At 45.4% G+C, this 22,535-nt stretch overlaps 1 protein-coding gene across 5 annotated transcripts in view; it reads left to right on the plus strand.

Annotated features, from left to right (window-relative positions):
* The window catches only part of LOC122551892 (natural resistance-associated macrophage protein 2-like), a 76,858-nt gene that overhangs the window by 28,821 nt on the left and 25,502 nt on the right, over positions 1 to 22,535 (plus strand). For all 5 annotated transcript variants that reach the window (XM_087989427.1, XM_087989430.1, XM_087989431.1 and 2 more), the window contains 4 exons: positions 1,516 to 1,671; positions 6,587 to 6,745; positions 13,054 to 13,140; positions 17,391 to 17,510. In XM_087989427.1, coding sequence (XP_087845553.1) covers positions 1,516 to 1,671; positions 6,587 to 6,745; positions 13,054 to 13,140; positions 17,391 to 17,510 — 522 coding nt within the window. The remainder of the gene's footprint in view (positions 1 to 1,515; positions 1,672 to 6,586; positions 6,746 to 13,053; positions 13,141 to 17,390; positions 17,511 to 22,535) is intronic.

A 22,535-nucleotide genomic window follows, 5' to 3' on the forward strand; every position in this document is an offset into this window, starting at 1 on the left:
AATCTGGAATTAGGAGTTTAAGGATGACCATGAAACTGCTGTCCATTGTCAGAAAAACCCATTTGGTTCACTCATGTCCTTCGGGGAAGGAAATCTGCTGTCCTTATCTGTTCTGACCTACATGTGATTCCAAACCTACAGGTAGGGATTGATTCTTAACTGCCCTCAGAAATGGCCAAGTGAAACATTCAGTTGTATAAATTGCTACAAAGTCTCAAAAAAGGAAAGAAACTGGACAGACCACCCGGCATTGACTGAAGCACAGGAAACAATAATGGCAGAAACAGCTCAATAAACCATGCAATGTCAGTGTTCCCCACCAAGAGTGGCTCAGCAGCAGCATTACTGATCGAGCTGGTCAGGTCCTTAAAGGACATCGCTGCTGGACTGGGTCTGGGACAGGTGGGGAGGGAACCAACAAGGGGGAGAAACAGACTTGACCCCATCCTCACCAATCTGCCAGCTGCAGATGTATCTGTCCATGACAGTATCGGTAAGAGTGACCACCACACAGTCCGTGTGGAGACAAAGTCCCACCTTCACATTGAGAATCCCCTCCATTGGGTTGTGTGGCTCTATCACCGTGCTCAACGGGACAGACTTCAAACAGATCAAGCAGCTCCATCCACGAGGCGCTGTGGGTCACCAACAGCAGCAGCTCCCTCTACACGACCGCACAATCTGTAACCTCAATCTGTGGCCCAGAATATCCTCCACTCAACCATTACCATATTCATTACCTTCAAGCCAGGGGGATTGACCCTGGTTCAATGGAGAGTGCAGGAGGGCACACCAGGAGCAGCACCAGGTATACCTGAAGGTGAGGAGTCAACCTGGTGAAATCACCAAACAGGACTCCACACCAACAGCATTAGCAGCTAGTGATGGACAGAGCGAAGGGATCCCATAACTAACAGATCCAATCTGCAGTCCTGCCACAGCCAGTCCTGAATGGTGGCGTCCAGTCAAACAATTCACTGGTGGACAAGGCTGCGCATATATCCCCATCCTAACAATGCATTAGACTTATTGATCAAAGCGTTGGATATAAGAGCAGGAAGATTATGATGGAGCTGTAAATAACATTCATTAGTCAGCTGCGGTAATGTGTGCAATTATAGTTACTACACTATAGGAAGGATCTGTTTATATGAGAGAGGGTTGGAGAGAGGATTCACCAGGATGTTGCCTGGGCTCGAGTGATTCAGCAATGAAGAGATACAAGATTGGCTTGGATTATTTTCTTTAGGGCAAAGTGTTTGAAGTATGGGGTAAGAGATGTGCTGAACCTTCTTCAGGCAATATCTGGGATCCACTATTTGGAAAAATGGTGGGAAAAGATTTGAGAAGATAATTGAACTAGTTTACATGGGATTTCTGGGATGGGGGCTTGGGGAATCAGAGATGAGCTGGTGATAATCTGAAGTCTATCCTTGTTGACAGACAGATGATAAAGCCCTGTTCGGTGTGGTATACCCCAACATGTATTGACCATTTCTCTCCCTGTGTTTTCAGTATGTGGTGGTTAAACCCGATCAGGGGGAAGTAGTGAAGGGTCTATTCTATCCGTACTGTGCTGGATGTGGCAGAACTGAACTCCTTCAGGCTGTGGGGATCGTTGGGGCAATCATCATGCCCCATAATATCTACCTCCACTCAGCTCTCGTCAAGGTATGTAACTGTATTACAGAGATTGAGTGGGACAGCAATGCGAATCTGCCCACTGCTCTTACCTGATCACATCACCTCCTCATTTTACACAGCTACTGTAACATACTCAACACCTGTGTCATGACAATGGATCAGAACGGCAAGGTGCTATAGATGATGCTGAACTTTTAATTTCAAAAAAGGAATGCTCCTGACGAAAAAGGAGTAAGTGGATGTAAGTTGGGTGCTGTCTGGTGAAGTTCCATGGGACCCATGGAATGTCACACCTGTAGACTTTCAGAGAATCTTCAAAAAAAAGATAGCGCAGGAAAAGACAATGAGGGGGGCTGACTACCTCTTCCCTCTCAGCAGAAAGCTATCTACTGCAGACATTTTTAGTATTTTGAATTTCATGGAATATACAGCAGAGGTTAGGAACTGACAGTGGCCCTGGTGTGTTAGCAGGAGTGGGTATGTTAATGGAGGAGAGTGTGCTAGTGAATTGATGTTTGTGTGTCCTAGCTTGGATCCAAGTGTTAGTGTGCTCTGAAGGTCAGAGCTGAAGAACTATCCCTTGTCACCACTGCAGTGTCGGGAAAAGGATTGTTGTGCTAAAAGCCACCTAGCCAGTAAGCTAGTCAGAATCTGGGTGCTGCCAATAAACCAAAGGATTCCAACTCACCTGAAAAAACCAAGAATCCTGAAATCAACCATTTAAACTAGTTTGGAGGGTGGGAATTGGAGCCACATGTCTGCGAGGGGGACAGTTGCAGATGGGGCAGTGACAGGATATAGTGAATCTATCAGGAAGGTTTCTCACGCGATGAAACAAAGGGATCGGTTAAATGCAAGGAGTGTCCAAAATAAGAGTGACGAAATTAGAGCATGGGTCAGTATTTGGGACTACGATGTTGTGGCCATAATGGAGATGTGGGTTTCACAGGGGCAGGGATGGTTGCTTGATGTTCCAGGATTTAGAATGTTTAAAAACAACAGGGAGGGTGGAAAAAGAGGAGGGGGTGTAGTATTGCTAATCAGAGAGTGTGTCACAGCTACAGAAACGAAGGTTGTTGAGGAAGGTTTGTCGACTGAGTCAGTATGGGTGGGAGGTAGGAACAGCAAGGGAACAGCCACCTCATTGGGGGTTTTCTACAGACCCCCTAATAGCAGTACGGAGATTGAAGATCTCATGGGGGGCAGATTCTGGAAACATGCAGGTGTAGCAGGGTTGTTGTTATGGGTGATTTCAACTTTCCCAATATCGACTGGAACCTCCTAAGTGCAGATGGTTTGGATGGAGCTGTTTTGTCAGGTGTGTTCAGGAGGGTTTCCTTACTCAGTATGTAGACAGGCCGACAAGGGGAGAGGCCATTTTGGATTTGGTGCTCGGCAATGAGTCAGGAAAGGTGTCAGATCTCACGGTGGGAGAACACTTTAGTGTCAGTGACCACAACTGCCTCACATTTACCATAGTCTTGGAGAGTGACAGGAGCAGTTACCGAGGGAAGATATTTACTTGGGGAAAAGGAAATCAAGATTGATGAAGATGATGTGTTGGAAATTTGGCAAACATTAAGATTGATAAGTCCCCAGGACCAGACCAGATTTATCCCAGGCTGCTCCGGCAAGTGAGAAAGGAGGTTGCTAAGCTGCTGGTGAGGATATTTGCTTCCTCACTCTCCACGGGAGTCGTACCGGAGGATTGGAAGGAGGCGAATGTTGTTCCTCTTTTCAAGAAGGGTAATAGGGAAACCCCTGGCAATTACAGACCAGTCAGTCTCACGTCTGTGGTCAGCAAAGAATTCTGAGGGATAGGATTTATGACTATTTGGCAAAGCATAGTGTGATTAAAGGTAGTCAGCATGGCTTTGTGAGGGGCAGGTCATGCCTCACTAATCTTATTGAGTTCTTTGAGGATGTGACTAGAAAAATTGATGAGGGTCGAGCTGTGGATGTGGTGTATATGGATTTCAGCAAGGCATTTGATAAGGTTTCCCATGGTAGGCTCATTCATAAAGTCAGGAAGTATGGGATACAGGGAGATTTGGCTATCTGGATTCAGAATTGGCTGGCTGACAGAAGGCAGAGAGTGGTTGTAGATGGAAATTATTCTGCCTGGAGGTCAGTGTTGAGTGGGGTACCACAGGGCTCGATTCGTGGGTCTCTGCTCTTTGTAGTTTTTATAAATGACTTGGATGAGGAGGTTGAGGGGTGGGTAAATTTGCAGATGACACAAAGGTTGGAGGTGTCGTCGATAGTATAGAGGGCTACTGCAGGCTGCAACGCGACATAGGCAGGATGCAGAGCTGGGCTGAGAAATGGCAGATGGAGTTTAACCTGGATAAATGTGAAGTCTTGCATTTTGGAAGGTCGAACTCGAATGCTGAATATAGGATTAAAGACAGGATTATTGGCAGTTTGGAGGAACAGAGGGATTTGGGTGTGCAAGTACATAGATCCCTCAAAGTTGCCACCCAAGTTATTAGGAAAGCATTTGGTGTTTTGGCTTTCATTAACAGGGTGATAGAGTTTAAGAGCCACGAGGTTTGCTGCAGCTCTACAAGTTCCTGGTGAGACCACACTTGGAGTATTGTGTCCAGTTCTGGTCGCCCTACTATAGGAAAGATACAGAGGCTTTGGAGAGGGTGCAAAGAAGGTTTACCAGGATGCTGTCTGGACTGGAGGGCTTGCCTTATGAAGAGAGGTTGAATAAGCTCGGACTTTTCTCTCTGGAGGGAAGGAGGAAGAGAGGAGACCTGATTGAGGTATACAAGATAATGAGAGGAATAGATAGAGTCAATAGCCAGAGACTTTTCCCCAGGGCAGGATTGATTGGCACAAGAGGTCATAGTTTGGAGATATTAGGAGGAAGGTATAGAGGAGACGTCAGAGGAAGGTTCTTTACGCAGAGAGTTGTGAATGTATGGAATGCGTTGCCAACTGTGATGGTGGAAGCAGAGTCATTGGGGACATTTAAGCAACTGCTGGACATGAACATGGATAGCAGTGAGTTGAGGGGGGTGCAGGTTAAGTTACTATATTTGACATTAGGATTGTATTCAGGGTAAAATGAGCTGCCGATGTGCTGTGAATACTGCCCGACAACAGACTCAGGTGGTCAAAATTTGGGAGAAGATTTGTAGCTCGGGTGCTCGTTGCTGTGGTTCTGTTCGCCGAGCTGGGAATTTGTGTTGCAGACGTTTCGTCCCCTGTCTAGGTGACATCCTCAGTGCTTGGGAGCCTCCTGTGAAGCGCTTCTGTGGTGTTTCCTCCGGCATTTATAGCGATTTGTATCTGCCGCTTCCGGTTGTCAGTTTCAGCTGTCCGCTGCAGTGGTCGGTATATTGGGTCCAGGTCAATGTGCTTATTGATTGAATCTGTGGCTGAGTGCCACGCCTCTGTTTGGCTTGTCCTATAATAGTAGGACAGGTGGAGTAGTTACTGTGGGACCGTGGAGCCCAGACAGAAACCTACTGAGCTCGAGCTCAGTGCAAACCTCTCTTTCTCCTGAAAACAAAAGCGAGCACGGCTGGTTCTGACTGGAAACAGAGTTTGTGGAACAGTTGGTCAGTGCTGAGGCCTGCAGCCCAAGTCTGGAAAAGTTCCACTTTCCTCCATCCACATTGGGAGGAAGGGCCCCAAATGGTAGGATTTTTCCTCAGGGCCGGGGGGGGGGGGGGGGGGGGGGTTGTTGGGGAAATGTCTGGTGGGATGGAGTTAGCACCCTGCCACACCCCTCCCCCCCCAACTCTGGAAGCAGAGTACAGGCTACCTTGGGGCAGCTGGTTAGAAAGCTAACCTCAGTCCTTTTACATCACAATTCAGTGTAAGACCTTTGACCATCTTGGCCTCTCAAAACTCTCGATTGAGAAAACCATATCTAAGTTTTTTTAAAATCGTAATTGCTTAATTACATAATCCCTAAAGAGACATCATTAGCTGAGCAATGTGTGTAAGCCAATGGAATGAGTACGCTCCAGGATGGTGAGCTTGGTTGACCTTGTCCTGCCAAGAGATACTGAGGAAACATCTGAGACAGTGATGGCACTGAAATGGGGTCACATCAACCCATTGGAAGCTTGGACTGTAGTTAAAAATCCCACAACACCAGGTTATAGTCCAACAGGTTTAATTGGAAGCACTAGCTTTCAGAGCGACGCTCCTTCATCAGGTGAAAGCCACTGTGCTTCCAATTAAACCTGTTGGACTATAACCTGGTGTTGTGTGATTTTTAACTTTGTCCACCCCAGTCCAACACCGGCGTCTCCGAATCATGGAACTGTAATTGGAATGGTTTCAGTAAAAACTGCAGCTTTGCAAAGATTAGGCCATGAAGAATAATTATGTTGTAGTGTTGAAGGTCATGTTAAATAGTTAAACAGGACATTCCTTTCTGTGATGCACTTGTTGTCTGCTAAAATTTAATATTTAGTTGCTACCGTAAAAGTCTTAGAATTTCAATCTAGATTAGAGTGGTGCTGGAAAAGCGCAGCCTCATTCCTGATGAGGGGCTTTTGCCTGAAACGTTGATTTTCCTGCTCCTCGGGTGCTGCCTGACCTGCTGTGCTTTTTCAGCACCACTCTGATCTAGACTCTGATCTCCAGCATCTGTAGTCCTCACTTTTGCCTCTTAGAATTTGAAGTCTTGGCATGTAAACAACTGGAAATTCAGACCTCTTGTTTAAAGTCAATGGGGATCTTTGGAGATCATAACAGAGTGAGAGCAGCATTCCCGTTCCTGCTCTCTGTCCAATAACCAGAATGATTCTGCAATCACATTTGTGATGCCCAACCAAGTCAAAGAGCCAATAAACATTCAATGCATAAACTCAAGACTTTGAAATTTGTAGGCAACCCCATCAATACAGAGCAAGGAGTCGACAGAGATATTCATTGATATTAATCAACACCTGTATTGTTTCACCCTTTGGCCCAGAGCAGACAAGTTGACCGGAGCAGACCATCAGAGTTGAAGGAGGCGAATATGTATTACCTGATCGAGTGCTCCATTGCCCTGTTTATATCGCTGCTCATCAATATATTTGTTATTGCTGTGTTTGGAGCTGCCTTCTACCAGAAGACCAATATGGATGTGGTGAGTGACCAGCAGAACATTACATTCCAGACCAACCTGGGACCAGATTACTTGGACCTGGTGATGTATAATGAGGCAGGGTTGATAAATGATCTTGATAATCATGAGTTATAGATAATTCAATAATTAATGACAAGTAAAAGGATCCTTGAGTAATTGTAACATGACAGAATTTCACATTCCGTTTGAGGGTGAGAAACATGTGTCTGAAACTAGTGTCTTACAATTAAACAAAGGCAATTACAAAGGTATGAAATCTGTGTGCGCTGTAAAGGACTCAGAAAATAGATTCCTAGGTAAGACAATATGATCCATTTGTGACAAAGTAAGAAAGTTAAGGATGGACTCAATCTTGAAAGATGCACTTTGCTGTGAAGATTAGTAGAAGCCAGAAGATTGGATTTAAACACCAGCAATGTATGACTAAAGAAAAGTTTAGAGAATTGAATTATAAGATGAGCGAAGCAAGAAATATAAAAAGAGACCATGTACAGAAAGGAGGAGAGCAGCTAAAGCAAATGTCCGCTATATTTATGCGTGGGAAATCATTTCTCACAAACTTGATAGAGGTTTTTGAAAAAGTAACAAAGACGATCAATGAGGGCAGAGCAGTAGATGTGATCAATATGGACTTCAGTAAGGTGTTCGACAAGATTCCCCATGGGACATTGATTGGCAAGGTTAAATCATACAGAATACAGGGCAAACTAGCCATTTGGATACAGAACTGGCTCAAAGGTAGAAGACAGAGGGTGGTGGTGGAGGGTTGCTTCCACTGCTTTTTGTCATTTACATAAATGATTTGGATGCGAGCATAAGAGGTACAGTTAGTAAGTTTGCAGATGACACCAAAATTGGAGGTGTAGTGGACAGCAAAGAGGGTTACCTCAGATTACAACAGGATCTTGACCAGATGGGCCAATGGGCTGAGGAGTGGTAGATGGAGTTTAATTCAGATAAATGCAAGGTGCTGCATTTTGGGAAAGCAAATCTTAGCGGGACTTATACACTTAATGGTAAGGTCCTGGAGAGTGTTGCTGAACAAAGAGACCTTGGAGTGCAGGTTCATAGCTCCTTGAAAGTAGAGTCGCAGGTAGATAGGATAGTGAAGAAGGCGTTTGGTATGCTTTCCTTTATTGGTCAGAGTATTGAGTACAGGAGTTGGGAGGTCATGTTGCGGCTGTACAGGACATTGATTAGGCCACTGTTGGAATATTGTGTGCAATTCTGGTCTCCTTCCTATCGGAAATATGTTGCGAAACTTGAAAGGGTTCAGAAAAGATTTACAAGGATGTTGCCAGTGTTGGAGGATTTGAGCTACAGGGAGAGGCTGAACAGGCTGGAGCTGTTTTCCCTGGAGCGTCAGAGGCTTAGAGGTGACCTTATAGAGGTTTACAAAATCATGAGGGGCACGGATAGGGTAAATAGACAAGTTATTTTCCCCAGGGTGGGGGAATCCAAAACTAGAAAGCAGAGGGTTAAGGTGAGAGGGGAAAGATATAAAAGAGACCTAAGGGGCAACTTTTTCACACAGAGGGTGGTATGTGTATGGAATGAGCTGCCAGAGGATGGGTGGAGGCTGGTACAATTGCAACATTTAAGAGGTATCTGGATGGGTATATGAATAGGAAGGGTTTGGAGGGATATGGGCCGGGTGCTGGCAAATGGAACTCGATTAATTTAGGATATCTGTTTGGCATGGAAGGGTTGGGCCGAAGGGTCTGTTTCCATGCTGTACATCTCTATGAGTCTATGGCTGCATTTTGAGCATGAGGCTGGAGAATTATTAACAGAAATCAATTAATGACAGATTAATTGAGCAAATATTTTGTATCTCTCTTCATTGATTGATTGATTTATTGTCATGTGTACTGAAGTACAGTGAAAGGCTTTGTTTACGAGACATACAAACAGATTGTAGTAAGCAAGGATGCACAGATCAAACAGACTTAGACAGAGACACACAGGTCACACTGCAAAGGGCATGCACTCAGTGAGATCAGCCTTAGCGAGATCAGCATTATTTGAGGTTAAAGTCCGTTCATCAGTCTAACAACAGCGGGGAAGAAGCTGTTCCTGAACCTGCTGATGCATGTGTTCCAAATTTCTGTACCTTCTGCCTGATGGAAGAGGTTGTAGGAGAGCATTCCCAGGGTGGGAGGGGTCCTGGATGATGTTGGCAGCCTTTCTGCAGCAGGGAGCCGTGTAAATGGAGTCCATGGATGGGAGGTTGGATTCCGTGATGGTCTGGGCTGTGCACACCACCTTCTGTAGTTTCTGACAGTCCTGGGCAGAGCAGTTACCGTCCCAGGCCGTTGTACACCCGGACAGTGGGGTGCTCTCAATATGCACCTGTAGAAGTTAGTGAGGGCCCTTGTGGACATGCTGAATATTCTGGGACCCCTGGGGAAGAAGAGGCTTCGTTGTGCCTTCTTGACCATCGCATCTACATGGGACATCCAGGACAGTTTGACATGTCAATTTCTCAAACTCCCTCCTTAACACCATGTGGACATCCCGAGACAAAATAGACTAGAGAGGTCCAAGAAGGCAGCTCACCATCACTTTCTTGAGGGTAGTTCAGGAAGGGCAATAGACTTTGACCCAGACAATGGAGCCCACATTCCCTGAATGAATAAAAAAAGTTTGATTTTTTTCCAGAATCGGCAGATTTTGGCTGGCTACAGCCATGGCCTACATCTCTGTAGCTACTCCCTTTAACACTCTGGGTTTCAGGCCATAACATCCAAGGGACTTAACGTCTTTTTAATTCCATTACTTCATCTTGTATTTTTTTGTTTCTTTCTCTCTTTGATGTTCGAATATTCTTGGAAAATATTCCATATCGTCCACCATGAGAGTCAAGTTCTTCGGAGTGACGATAAGTGACAGCCTGTCCTGGAATTCTCATGGAGATGCCAACCACATGGAAATATCACAAAAGTCTTACAGTACAGAAGGAGGCCATTCTGCCAATTATGTCTGTACTGGTTTGTTAAATGAGCAACATTATTTAGTGCCAGTCTCCTAGGTTTATTCTGAATAATTGTCCAATATCCTCTTCAATGCATCAGTTGGTTCAGGATCCACTACCTTCCAGCCATTACCATTCTTTCAGTGAACAGACTTTGTGGAATCAAGAGTGAGTTACTCGCTGGAGGAGGCTTCGCCTCTGACCTGTTCTTGTAGCCACCGTATTCATTCAGCGAGTCCAGTTCAGTTTCTGGTCAGTTGTAACCCTCAGATGTTGATAGTGGGGGATTCATGCTCCTGAATGTAAGGGATGATCGATTGACTTTTATTAGAGATGGTCATTGCCTGGCAGGTCAAATTTTACTTGTCACTAGTCAGTCTCAGCCAAGATATTGTCCAGGTCTTGTTGGGCCATCAAGGAGCCCTAGCAAAACTGGAATCAATGGTTATCGGGGCAAACGCTCGGATGGTTAGAGATGTTTCTTCTTCAAAAGTACATCACCTCGCACTTATCAGGGTTAAGTACCATCTCCATTGGTCTGACCATCTGACCAACCCATCCATTGTCCTGCTTTTTCTGTACAGGACATACCTGGGCAATTTTCCACATTGTCGGGTAGATGCCAGTGTTGTAACTGGACTGGAACAGCTTGGCTCGGGGAGAGGCAAGTTCTGGAGCACACGTCTTCAGTGCTATTGCTGGAGTGTTGTCAGGGCCCGCAGCCTTTACAGTATCCAGTGCCTCCAGCTGTTTCTTGATATCACGTGGAGTGAATCGAATTGGCTGGAGACTGGTGTCTGTGACGCTGGGGACCACTGGAGGAGGCTGAGATGGATCACCCACTCGGCACGTCTGGCTGAAGGTTGCTGGGAAAGCTTCAGTCTTAACCTTTGCCCTGATGTGCTGGGCCCCTCCATCGTTGAGGGTGGGGAGATTTGTGGAGCCACCTCCTCCAGTGAGTTGTTTAACTGGCCACCCCATTCACCATTGAGTGTGGCAGGACTGCGAAGTTTAGATCTGATTGATTGGTTGGATCATTTGACTCTACCTGTCACTTATTGTTTATAGTGTTTGGAATGCTAGCAGTACTATGTTGTACCTCCATCAGGTTGACACCTCATTTTTCGGTACAAACAGAACACCTCCATTCAAAAAGGAGACAGGGAGCTCTGTGTTAGTCAGCGTAACAGCTTTCTGAGGGAGAATGTTTAACTTCCTTGTTGAGGAGATATTAATAAAATCATAAAATAAGAAACATCCATACAGCTTTGTGAAAGGGCAGTCCTGTTGAAAATGTGTTTAAATTCTTTGAGAATGTCAAGCTGGGTGGATAAAGGAAAAACAACAGATACAGTGTGTTTCTAAATAAGAACCAAAAAAACTGCGCATGCTGTAAATCAGAAACAAAAACAGAAGCTGCTGGAAAAGCTCAACAAGTCTGGCAGCATCTGTGCAGAGAAATCAGAGTTAACGTAGGGGTCCGGTGACCGTTCCTCATTTCGAAGGAACGGTCACCAGACTCAAAATGTTAACTTGGATTTCTCTTCAGAGATATAGTGTTTCAATTATTCAAAATCTTTTGGACAGTTGAAAGGAAACCCACCTGTGGTCATAAGCAAGCATAGTTCGTCCTAGAAAATGGAAATTGCTCGGTATAGTTAAGGAATTAAGTGACCTCAGTGAAACATCGCTGTTTTATGTAACTTCCACAGCAGAAATATTTGGCAAGGACTCTTCAGGTTATTAAAAGTCTGGGAAAGTCTAATTTATAAATTGCCTCTGAGTGGTTAATGGAAAAATTCTTGCAGTTTATGGAATTGCAAATGAGAAGTAATTTTGTAAATACTAAAAATTTGATAAAGAAGGAATTTATTTTTATGTCTTGTGTGTAATTTTTCACTTTATACATTAATGATCTAGATGAAGGAACTGAGGGCATTCTGGCTACGTTTGCAGATGATACAAAGACAGGTAGAGGGACAGGTAGCATTGAGGAAGCGGGGAGGCTGCAGAAGGATTTGGACAGGTTCGGAGACTGGGGAAAGAAGTGGCAGATGGAGTACAATGTGGGAAAGTGTGAGGCCATGCACTTTGGCATGAAGAATAGAGACATGGGGAGAAAATTCAGAAGTCTGAAGTACAAAGAGACTTGGGAGTTTAGTCCAGGATTCTCTCAAGGTAAACTTGCAGGTTGAGTCAATAGTTAGGAAGATAAACGCAATCTTGGTACTTATTTCAAGAGGAAAGTCATATAAAAACAGGGATGTACGTCTGAGACTCTAGAAGGCTCTGGTCAGACCACATTTGGAGTAATGTCACAGTTTGGGGCCCCATATCTCAGGAAGGATGTACTGGCCCTGAGTATGTTCAGAGGAGGTTCATGAGAATGGTCCTAGGAATGAAAAGCTTAACACATGAGGAACGTTTGAGGACTCTGGGTTTATACTCAATGGGAGTTTAGAAGGACTGGGAGAATGGGGAGATCTAGTTGAAACTTACTGAATACTGAATGGCCTGGAGAGAGTGGATATTGGGAAGATGTTTCCATTGATAGGAGAGACTAGGATCCAAGGGCACAACCTTCAAGTAAAGGAAGAACAAAGATAAGAAGAAACTTCTTCAGCCAGAGAGTGCGGAACCTTTGGAATTCATTGCCATTGAAGGCTGTGAAGGCCGGGTCATTGAGTGTATTTAACATGGAGATGGATAGGTTCCTGATTGTCAAAGGGATCAAGGGTTATGGGGAGAAAGCAGGAGAATGGGGTTGGGAAACTGACCAGCCATGATTGAATGGTGGAGGGGCGTCGATGGGCTGAATGGCCTAATTTCTGTTCCTGTGTCTTATGGTCTTATGGTAATAAACCTCTGTTTATTGTTAAAATCAACTCTCCAAAACTTTGTGTTAATATTTCAGTGAAAGACAACCACATTCAATTAAAAAGACAGCAAAATATGATTTACTAAGTCAGATTAAATAGTCCAGTAGCAACATCAGCTGGAAAGACAGCAGTCAGTCAAAAGGAGTCAGCCAGTCAAACCCCAGTTTCCAGCACTTGGTCTGTAGCTCTGTCACTTATTACTCTATATACAGAGGTGCAATTATTTGTGAAATATAAAGAGAGTTTCTGTCTCATCCATCCTGGCGATCATCACGCTCTGGGTAAAAATATTTCTCAACCTCCTCTCCAATCCTGCCATCAACTACTTTAAATCCTTCTCCCCTGGTTGCTGAGGTCTCTCTACTGATCAAACATTGTCTTTTCTATACGTGCTGCCCAGGCCCTTCATGATGCCATTCCCACTGTAATCTCACTGTTTCTTCTTTCCCCTGTAGTATGACATCTGTGCCAAGAGTGGAAGCCCCTACCTCCATGTGCTGCCAAGGGACAACAACACCTTGGATGTGAATATCTTCAAAGGGGTAAGGAGCAGGACATGTCATTACAGGGAGATGATATTCCCCAACTGGAACACATCCACCCTTTAATGCTTCCCTGCCACAAAAACGAACCTTATAAACACCACCCTGCAACCTCACCCCCGCCCCATCACTTGCTGTTCAGGAAGATGGCTGTGGGTGTTGAGGGAGAAAACTCTGCACTTGGAGTCTATTTGCAAAATCCAAGTGGTGTCTTTATTGTGGGGAGCCAACGGCGGACAGTTCAGGTGCTTCTCCAGTGAGGTTCAATGAGCACAGTTTATATCTGATTTCATTATCCGTTACATCTTAACGATTTTTCTTAGGCAATGTTTTCTGGTGGATTGATAATTGTGTTCCTATACAGTAATTACAATACAGAGACACAGTCCTGTCCATCAGGTGACAGTAAAGAATGTGTGCAAATTCTGCAAAACAATTTATATGGGGCGAATTGCTGTGACAATGGACTTCCCCATTTGTTAGTTAGGCTAGATTATATATCGTCTCAGTGTCTCCCATTTCTGAACAGAGCCAGCCTATCCCGTTGATTGTGTGTGCTCGGTCACCCTCGCTGCCGGCCCTGACAGTCTAAAATGAATCCAAATTTTTCGAGGTCAGTCACCTTAGCTCCAGAGCATCACTGCAGGAGTTCCACAGAATAGTGTCCCAAACCCATCCATCCTCAGCTGCTTCATATTCCATCATATTCCTGACTTCTGCCTTACAGAAGGTGGACAGGGTTTGGGGAGTCAGGAGGTGTGTTACTCAATGCAGTATTCCTAGCTTCTGACCTGTTCTTGTATCCACATTATTTATATGACCTTCCTTTGGGGGGGTTAGCTCAGTTGGCTCAAAGCAGTGATGCCAACAGCATGGGTTCAAATCCCCATGCCAGCTGAGGTTACCATGAATGACTGTCCTTCTCAGCCTCTCCCCTCGCCTGAGGTGTGCTGACCCTCAGGTTAAACCACCACCAGGTGTCCCCTTCTAATGAGAGACATTATTATGTTCTGGAAAGACTAATCCAACTCGACTCAATGACCTTCTTTCCATCATAAGGTCAGGAATGAGGATGATTGCATGAAGCAGTCCATATCCAAATGCAACAATCTCCAGGTTTGAGCTGACAAGTGGCAGGTAATATTCGTATCACACAAATGCCAGGCTCCGGCCATCACCAACAAGAATCAATCTAACCACCACCCCTTGACATTCAGCAATGTGACCACCACCGAATCCCCCAATGTCAACATCCTGGGAATTACAATTGACCAGAAAATCAACTGGGACTCACTGTATAAACACAAGAGCAGGTCAGAAGTGAGCAATCCTGCGGGAAGTAACCTACCTCCTGGTTCCCGAAGCCTGTTCACCATCTACAAGGCACATCTCGGGGAGTGTGATGGGATTTGGTTCTTCCTCTTGCTCAAACTCCTTCAATTTTAATTTTCTGGTGATAACCATCCAACATTAACCCCATCAATACAGGACAGCATGGTGGCTCAGTGGTTAGCACTGCTGCCTCACAGCACCAGGGTCCCAGGTTTGATTCCAGCCTCAGGCGACTGTCTGTGTAGGGTTTTCACATTCTCCCCGTGTCTGTGTGGGTTTCCTCCGGGTGCTCCGGTTTCCTCCCACAGTCCAAAGATGTGCAGGGTCAGGTGAATTGGCCATACTAAATTGCCCGTAGTGTTAGGTGCATTAGTCAGAGGGAAATGGGTCTGGGTGGGTTACTCTTCGGAGGGTCGGTGTGGACTTGTTGGGCCGAAGGGCCTGTTTCCACACTGTAGGGAATCTAATCTAATCCCATTCAAAGCTACAATGAACAGTTGCTTGATTTCTCTCCTTCTGCACCAAACATCCATGAGTTCCAGAATGTCTCTTGAGAAAATAGCCAAATAAATGAAAGTTTGGAATGATTGCCAATTATAATAACCTGCCTGACCTTCCCTTTCCAGAACAGAACCTTTTTCTCATTCATTTGTGAGGCTTGGGTGTCACTGGTTGGGCCCAGCATTTACTGCCCGTCCCTAGTTGCCCCTTGAGAAGGTGGGGGTGAGCTGCCTTCTTGAACCGCTGCAGTCCATGTGCTGTGGGTAGACTCACAATGCCCTTAGGGAGGAAATTCCAGGATTTTGGCCCAGCGACACTGAAGGAAAGGTGATATATTTCCAAGTCAGCAACAAAACTGATAGAAGTTTGGTTAATCTGGATTACATTGACATAAGTAGGGAAGATGTGTTGGGTAGACTAGAGGTTATTAAGGTGGACAAATTCCCAGGACCGGATGGGATCTATCCCAGGTTGCTGAGGGACGTGAGAGAGGAAATAGCTGGGGTCCTGACAGATATCTTTGTGGCATCCTTAAACACAGGTGAGGTGCTGGAGGACTGGAGGGTTGCTCATGTTGTCCCCCCGTACAAGAAGGGTAGTAGGGATATTCCGGGTAACTACAGGCCAGTGAGCCTGACGTCAGTGGTGGGAAAGTTTCAGGAGAAGGCACTGAGGGATAGGGTTTATTTATATTTAGAAAATAATGAGCTTATCAGTGATAGGCAACATGGTTTTATGTGGGGGAGATCGTGCCTTACCAACTTAATAGAATTCTTTGAGGAAGTGACCAAGTTGATAGATGAAGGAAGGGCTGTTGATGTCATACACATTGACTTTAGTAAGGCGTTTGATAAGGTTCCCCATTGTAGACTAATGGAGAAAGTGCAGTCACATGATGTACAGGATATTCTAGCAGGTGAATAAAGAACTAGTTGTGCAACAGGAGACAGAAAGTAGTAGTTGAAGGGAGTTTCTCGAAATGGAGAAAGGTGACCAGTGGTGTACCACAGGGGTCAGTGGCAGATAGTTTTCATTCCAGACAAATGTGAGGTGATGCATTTAGGCAAGTCTAATTCTAGAGCGAATTATACAATGAATGGAAGAGCCTTGGGAAAAGTTGATGGACAGAGAGATCTGGGAGTGCAGGTCCATTGTACCCTGAAGGTTGCTGCACAGGTGGATAGAGTGGTCAAGAAGGCATATGGTATGCTTGCCTTCATTGTATGGGGTATTGACTATAAGAGCTGGCAGGTCATGTTAACATTGTCCAAGACATTGGTTCGACTGCATTTAGAATACTGTGTACAGTTCTGGTCGCCACATTACCAAAAGGATGTGGACGCTTTGGAGAGGGTGCAGAGAAGGTTTACGAGGATGTTGCCTGGTATGGAAGGTGTGAGCTATGGAGAGAGGTTGAGTAGGTTAGGTTTATTTTCATTAGGAAAAGGGAGATTGAGGGGGAACCTGATTGAGGTTTATAAAATCCTGAAGGGTATAGTCAGGGTGGATAGAGACAAGCTTTTTCCCAGGGTGAAGGATTCAATAACGAGAGGTCACACTTTCAAGGTGAGAGGTGGAAAGTTTAAGGGGGATACACGCGGCAAGTACTTCACACAGAGGGTGGTGGGTGTTTGGAACGCGTTGCCAGCAGAGGTGGTAGAGGCAGGCAGGGTAGATTTATTTAAGATGCGTTTGGACAGATGCATGAGTAGGTGGGGAGCAGAGGGATACAGATGCTTAGGAATTGGGCGACAGGTTTAGACAGTGGATTTGGATCGGCTCAGGCTTGGAGGGCCGAAGGGCCTGTTCCTGGGCTGTAAATGTTTTCTGTTCTTTGTTCTTAAAACAACACACCATCAGTTCTCCCTCACGTCAATACACACTGACAATGACACGACACCAATTCAACTGGAACAATGTTATGATGCTGGGACAGGTTAAAAGAGACAAGCCCTTGGGAATTCCTGGAGGCCTGGTATTCACCCACTGGTCCCATATACAAACCTGTTGAAATAGACCCATCTACAGATCACTAAAGTACAAAACCAGAATTAGAACCACTCGCTGTGACAGACAGAACCGTATAAATTCAGGACAGATCACAATTCACCCAGAGGCTACACAGCCTGAAGATGTCACTCAGTGAGGGGGACAAAACTGCAAAAAAAATCAACCAACTTGGTAAACCAACCAAAATCTTGAAGCATAAACTGAACTACAGATCTTCACAAAAACCTTAATCCCACTGCCCCACTCTTCCAAAGCTCTGTATTAATCCCCAAACTAATCCCACTTCCCTGCTCTCTCCATAGCCCAGTATCTATCACAATGCATTTACCTTGGTGCACAGGTTTTCTCATGGCCTCGCTTGGACATGTGTTTCCAGCCATTGTACACGTGTTTGTTTGGATTTGCAGGGAGTTGTCCTCGGATGTTATTTTGGATCACCTGCGCTCTATATCTGGGCCATTGGGATTCTAGCTGCAGGTCAAAGTTCAACAATGACAGGGACCTACTCTGGACAATTTGTGATGGAGGTAAGTATAACCTGGCTTCCTTTGCTCATTACTCCCACTTTAATTCACGGTGCATGTGGGCAAGATGCAGCGATAGAGCCGGGGAGATGGGGGTAGTGTAAGAGCGATTGGTTCAAGAACATAGAAACATAGAGGATTCCATTCAGCCCCTTGAATCAGTTCACTAGATCATCCCGGTCTCTACCTCAAAACCATTTTTCCATATTCCTTGGTCACCTCATCAACAGAAATCTCTCGATCTCAGACTTGTAAGTTCCAACTGAACCCCACCATCCACAGCTTTTTCTGGGAGATTTCCTGATATCATTCCCAAATGGTCTTTCTCTGATTTTAAGGTTATGGCCCCTTCATCTGGATGCCCCTTCATGTAGTTTGTGTTTATTTTAAATATATTGATTATGTATAATATACGTGCATTAGTCAGGGGTAAATATAGGGTAGGGAAAGGGGTGTGGATGGGTTACTCTTTGGAGGGTCGGTGTGGACTTGTTGGGCCGAAGGGCATGTTTCCATACTGTGGGGAGTCTAATCTAGCATGGAGATTGGGTTCTGATATGTTGAAGTTTATTTGCAACACTAATTATTCACATGACTTACAATCCAAATTAGCAGAACGTTTTTCACCCAGAGTGCATGGGAGAGTACTGCCTGAGACAGCAAACCTCACGGCCTTCACGAAGAACGAACACTTGGAATGTCATAATTTTCAAGGCTACGGGCTTAGTGCAAGAAAGTGGGATTAGTGTAGCTCTAGAGGGGCTTTTGTCATTGCAGATATGATGGGCCGAAGGGCCTCTCCTGTTCAGTATAACTGATAAATATCAGACTTATGCACATAGTCTGGGTTCTGTTACTGGTGTTCTTACTGATTACACACAGATACCTGACTGACTGCACTGAGAGGGAGTGTTGACAGCTAGCTTTACAACAGAATGTCAAATGTTGTAATGCCATGTAACTACCTTAAAGGTACAGACCCGATTAGGTCCGGAGTCTATGTCACCATCAGCACCTTTTACTGAAGGAAATAGTTACTCTCTGTGGAAGAAATGGAAATAACACACATGGTAAATGAGGGAAAGATTTAGAAAAATGTGGAGTAAAGGGTAATTTTCTGGGGAAGGTGGGACCTCTATAAACAGGATGGTCTACACCTGAACCTGAACCTGAGGGGCACCAGTATCCTTGGTGGGAGGTTTGCTCGTGCTCTTGGGGGGAGGGGTTTAAACTAACTCTGCAGGGGCATGGGAACCCAGACTGTAGCTTTAGGGTGCAGGACCTGGAATGTAGGGAGGTTAGGAACATGGCATCAATTTCAAAGGAGGGTGCCTGTAAACAGGAAAGTGGCTTGAAGTGTGTATACTTCAATGCAAGAAGTATACGAAATAAGGTAGGTGAACTTGCAGCGTGGGTTGGTACCTGGGACGTCGATGTTGTGGCTATTACGGAGACATGGCTAGAACAGGGACAGGATTGGCTGTTGCAGGTTCCAGGGTTTAAATGTTTTAGTAGGGTCAGAGGTGGGGGTAAAAGAGGGGGAGGTGTGGCATTGCTTGTCAAAGATAGTATTACAGCGGTGGAAAGGACGATGGATGAAGACTCGCCATCTGAGGTAGTTTGGGCTGAGGTTAGGAATAGGAAAGGTGAGCTCACCCTGTTAGGAGTTTTTTACAGGCCTCCTAATAGTCCTAGAAACGTAGAAGAAAGGATTGCGAGGATGATTCAAGAGAAGAGTGAAAGTAATAGGGTGGTTGTTATGGGGGACTTTAACTTTCCTGATATTAATTGGGAAAGCTATAGCTCAAGTTCGTTAGATGGGTCAGTGTTTGTCCAATGTGTGCAGGAGGGTTTCCTGACACAATATGTAGATAGGCCAACAAGAGGTGAGGCCATACTGGATTTGGTTCTGGGTAATGAACCAGGCCAGGTGTTAGAATTAAAGGTAGGTGAGCACTTTGGGGACAGTGACCACAATTCGGTGACCTTTACTCTAGTGATGGAGAGGGATAAGTGTGCACTACAGGGCAAGAGTTATAGATGGGGGCAGGGAAATTATGATGCTGTGAGGCATGACTTAGGATGTGTGGCCTGGAAAAGTAAGCTTCAAGGCAAGGGTGTAATTGATATGTGGAGCTTGTTCAAGGAGCAACTATTGAGTGTCCTTGATAATTATGTGCCCGTCAGGCAGGGAGGAAAGGGTCGTGTGAGGGAGCCGTGGTTTAATAAGGAATTGGAATCCCTTGTTAAATGGAAGAGGGCGGCCTATGTAAAGATGAGGCGTGAAGGTTCAATTGGGGCGATTGAGAGTTATAAGGTAGCCAGGAAGGACCTGAAGAGAGAGCTAAGAGCAGCAAGGAGGGGACATGAAAGGTCCTTAGTTGGTAGGATTAGGGAAAACCCTAAGGCTTTCTATAGGTATGTCAGGAATAAAAGAATGACTAGGGTAGGAATAGGTCCAGTCAAGGATAGTAGGGGGAAGTTGCGTGTGGAGGCTGAAGAGATTGGGGAGACACTGAATGAATACTTTTCGTCAGTATTCAATCAGGAACAGGACATTGTTGTCAATGTGAGTACTGAGTCACAATTAAGTAGAATGGATGGCTTTGAGGTATGTAGGGAAGAGGTGTTGGAAATTCTGGAAAGGGTGAAAATAGATAAGTCCCCTGGGCCTGATGGCATTTATCCTAGGATTCTCTGGGAAGCAAGGGAGGAGATTGCAGAGCCATTGGCCTTAATTTTTATGTCCTCGTTGTCTACAGGAGTAGTGCCAGAAGATTGGAGGCTAGCAAATGTGGTTCCCTTGTTCAAGAAGGGGAGTAGGGATAACCCTAGTAACTATAGGCCGGTGAGTCTCACTTCTGTTGTGGGCAAAATCTTAGAGAGAATTGTAAGGGATAGGATTTATGAACATCTGGATAGGAATAATGTGATCAAGGATAGTCAGCATGGTTTTGTGAAGGGCAGGTCGTGCCTCACAAACCTTATTAAATTCTTTGAGAAGGTGACTGAGGAGGTGGACGAGGGGAAAGCAGTAGATGTGGTGTATATGGATTTTAGTAAGGCGTTTGATAAGGTTCCCCATGGTAGACTACTGCAAAAAATACGGAGGTATGGCATTGAGGGTGAGTTGGAGGTTTGGATTAGGAGTTGGCTGGCTGGAAGAAGACAGAGGGTAGTAGTTGATGGCAAAGGTTCATCTTGGAGTGCCGTCACTAGCGGTGTTCCGCAAGGATCTGTTTTGGGACCATTGCTGTTTGTCATTTTTATAAATGACCTGGAGGAGGGGTTAGAAAGTTGGGTGAGCAAGTTTGCGGATGATACGAAAGTCGGAGGAGTTGTAGACAGTGAGGAAGGATGTGGCAGGTTACAGCGGGATATAGATAAGCTGCAGAACTGGGCAGAAAGGTGGCAAATGGAGTTCAATGTAGCTAAGTGTGAGGTGATTCACTTTGGTAAGAGTAATAAAAAGATGGGGTACTGGGCTAACGGTCGGATACTTGGTAGTGTGGATGAGCAGAGGGATCTTGGTGTCCATGTACACAAATCTTTGAAAGTTGCCACCCAGGTAAATAGTGCGGTGAAGAAGGCATATGGTGTACTGGCTTTTATTGGTAGAGGAATTGAGTTCCGGAGTACTGAGGTCATGTTGCAGTTGTATAAGACTCTGGTGCGGCCGCATCTGGAGTATTGTGTGCAGTTTTGATCGCCATACTATAGGAAGGATGTGGAGGCACTGGAACGGGTGCAGAGGAGGTTTACCAGGATGTTGCCTGGTATGGTAGGAAGATCGTATGAGGAAAGGCTGAGGCACTTGGGGCTGTTTTCATTGGAGAAATGAAGGTTTAGGGGTGACTTGATAGAGGTGTATAAGATGATTAGGGGTTTAGATAGGGTCGACAGTGAGAATCCTTTTCCACGTATGGAGTCAGCTATTACAAGGGGGCATAGCTTTAAATTAAGGGGGGGTAGGTATAGGACAGATGTTAGGGGTAGGTTCTTTACTCAGCGAGTCATGAGTTCATGGAATGCCCTGCCAGTAGCAGTGGTGGACTCTCCCTCATTATGGGCATTTAAGCGGGCATTGGATAGGCATATGGAGGATAGTGGGCTAGTGTAGGTTAGGTGGGCTTGGATCGGCGCAACATCGAGGGCCGAAGGGCCTGTACTGCGCTGTATTCTTCTATCTATCTATCTATCTATCTAATAGCCACTAAGCACATGCAAACATTGCTTTGTCATGATGACATATGATCTGAACCACAGAACTAGAGCCTGAGTCTGTAGGGTTCAAAACCTACAATCCTCTCAAACCATCTCTCATTTCTCTGTGTGTTTCATCCAGCCTGGCAATGTCCACGCCCACTTCATTCAGACCACATCATCAACAATCCACTCCCTCCACCACCCACGCTCAGACTGGCACCATATCCATAAGCATCCACTCCCTCCCCCACCCACACTCAGTAGCAGCAGTGTGTACCATCTACAAGATGCACTGCAGAAACTCACCAAAGACCCTCAGACAGCACCTTCCAAACCCACAACCACTTCCATCGAGAAGGACAAGGGCAGCAGATACATGGGAACACCACCCCCTGCAAGTTCCCCTCCAAGCCCCTCACCATCCTGACTTGGAAATATATCGCCGTTCCTTCAGTGTCACTGGGTCAGAATCCTGGAATTCCCTCCCTAAGGGCATTGTGGGTCTACCCACAGCACATGGACTGCAGCGGTTCAAGAAGGCAGCTCACCCCCACCTTCTCAAGGGGCAACTAGGGACGGGCAATAAATTCCAACACTTTAAAAATACTTCATTGGCTGCGTAGAGCTCTGAGATATCTGGTGGATGTGGAAATTACTATTACAACCTTAAACCTTCCTTCTGTAAAGATTCCTTCCTGAAATGTGTGACAATACAACGGCTTTAAGAGGCGTATATTGTCCTCTTTTTCATGAAGAAAGGTGAAGACAGTGGTGCTGAGCAGTCCGCTCAAAGCCAATAAAGTAAACAGCTTGTGAAGCCAT

This window comes from Chiloscyllium plagiosum, unplaced genomic scaffold (genome assembly GCF_037043375.1).
Source record: "Chiloscyllium plagiosum isolate Xiang-an unplaced genomic scaffold, Cpla_swu_hap1 HiC_scaffold_7, whole genome shotgun sequence".
In the NCBI taxonomy this organism is placed as follows: Eukaryota; Metazoa; Chordata; class Chondrichthyes; order Orectolobiformes; family Hemiscylliidae; genus Chiloscyllium; species Chiloscyllium plagiosum.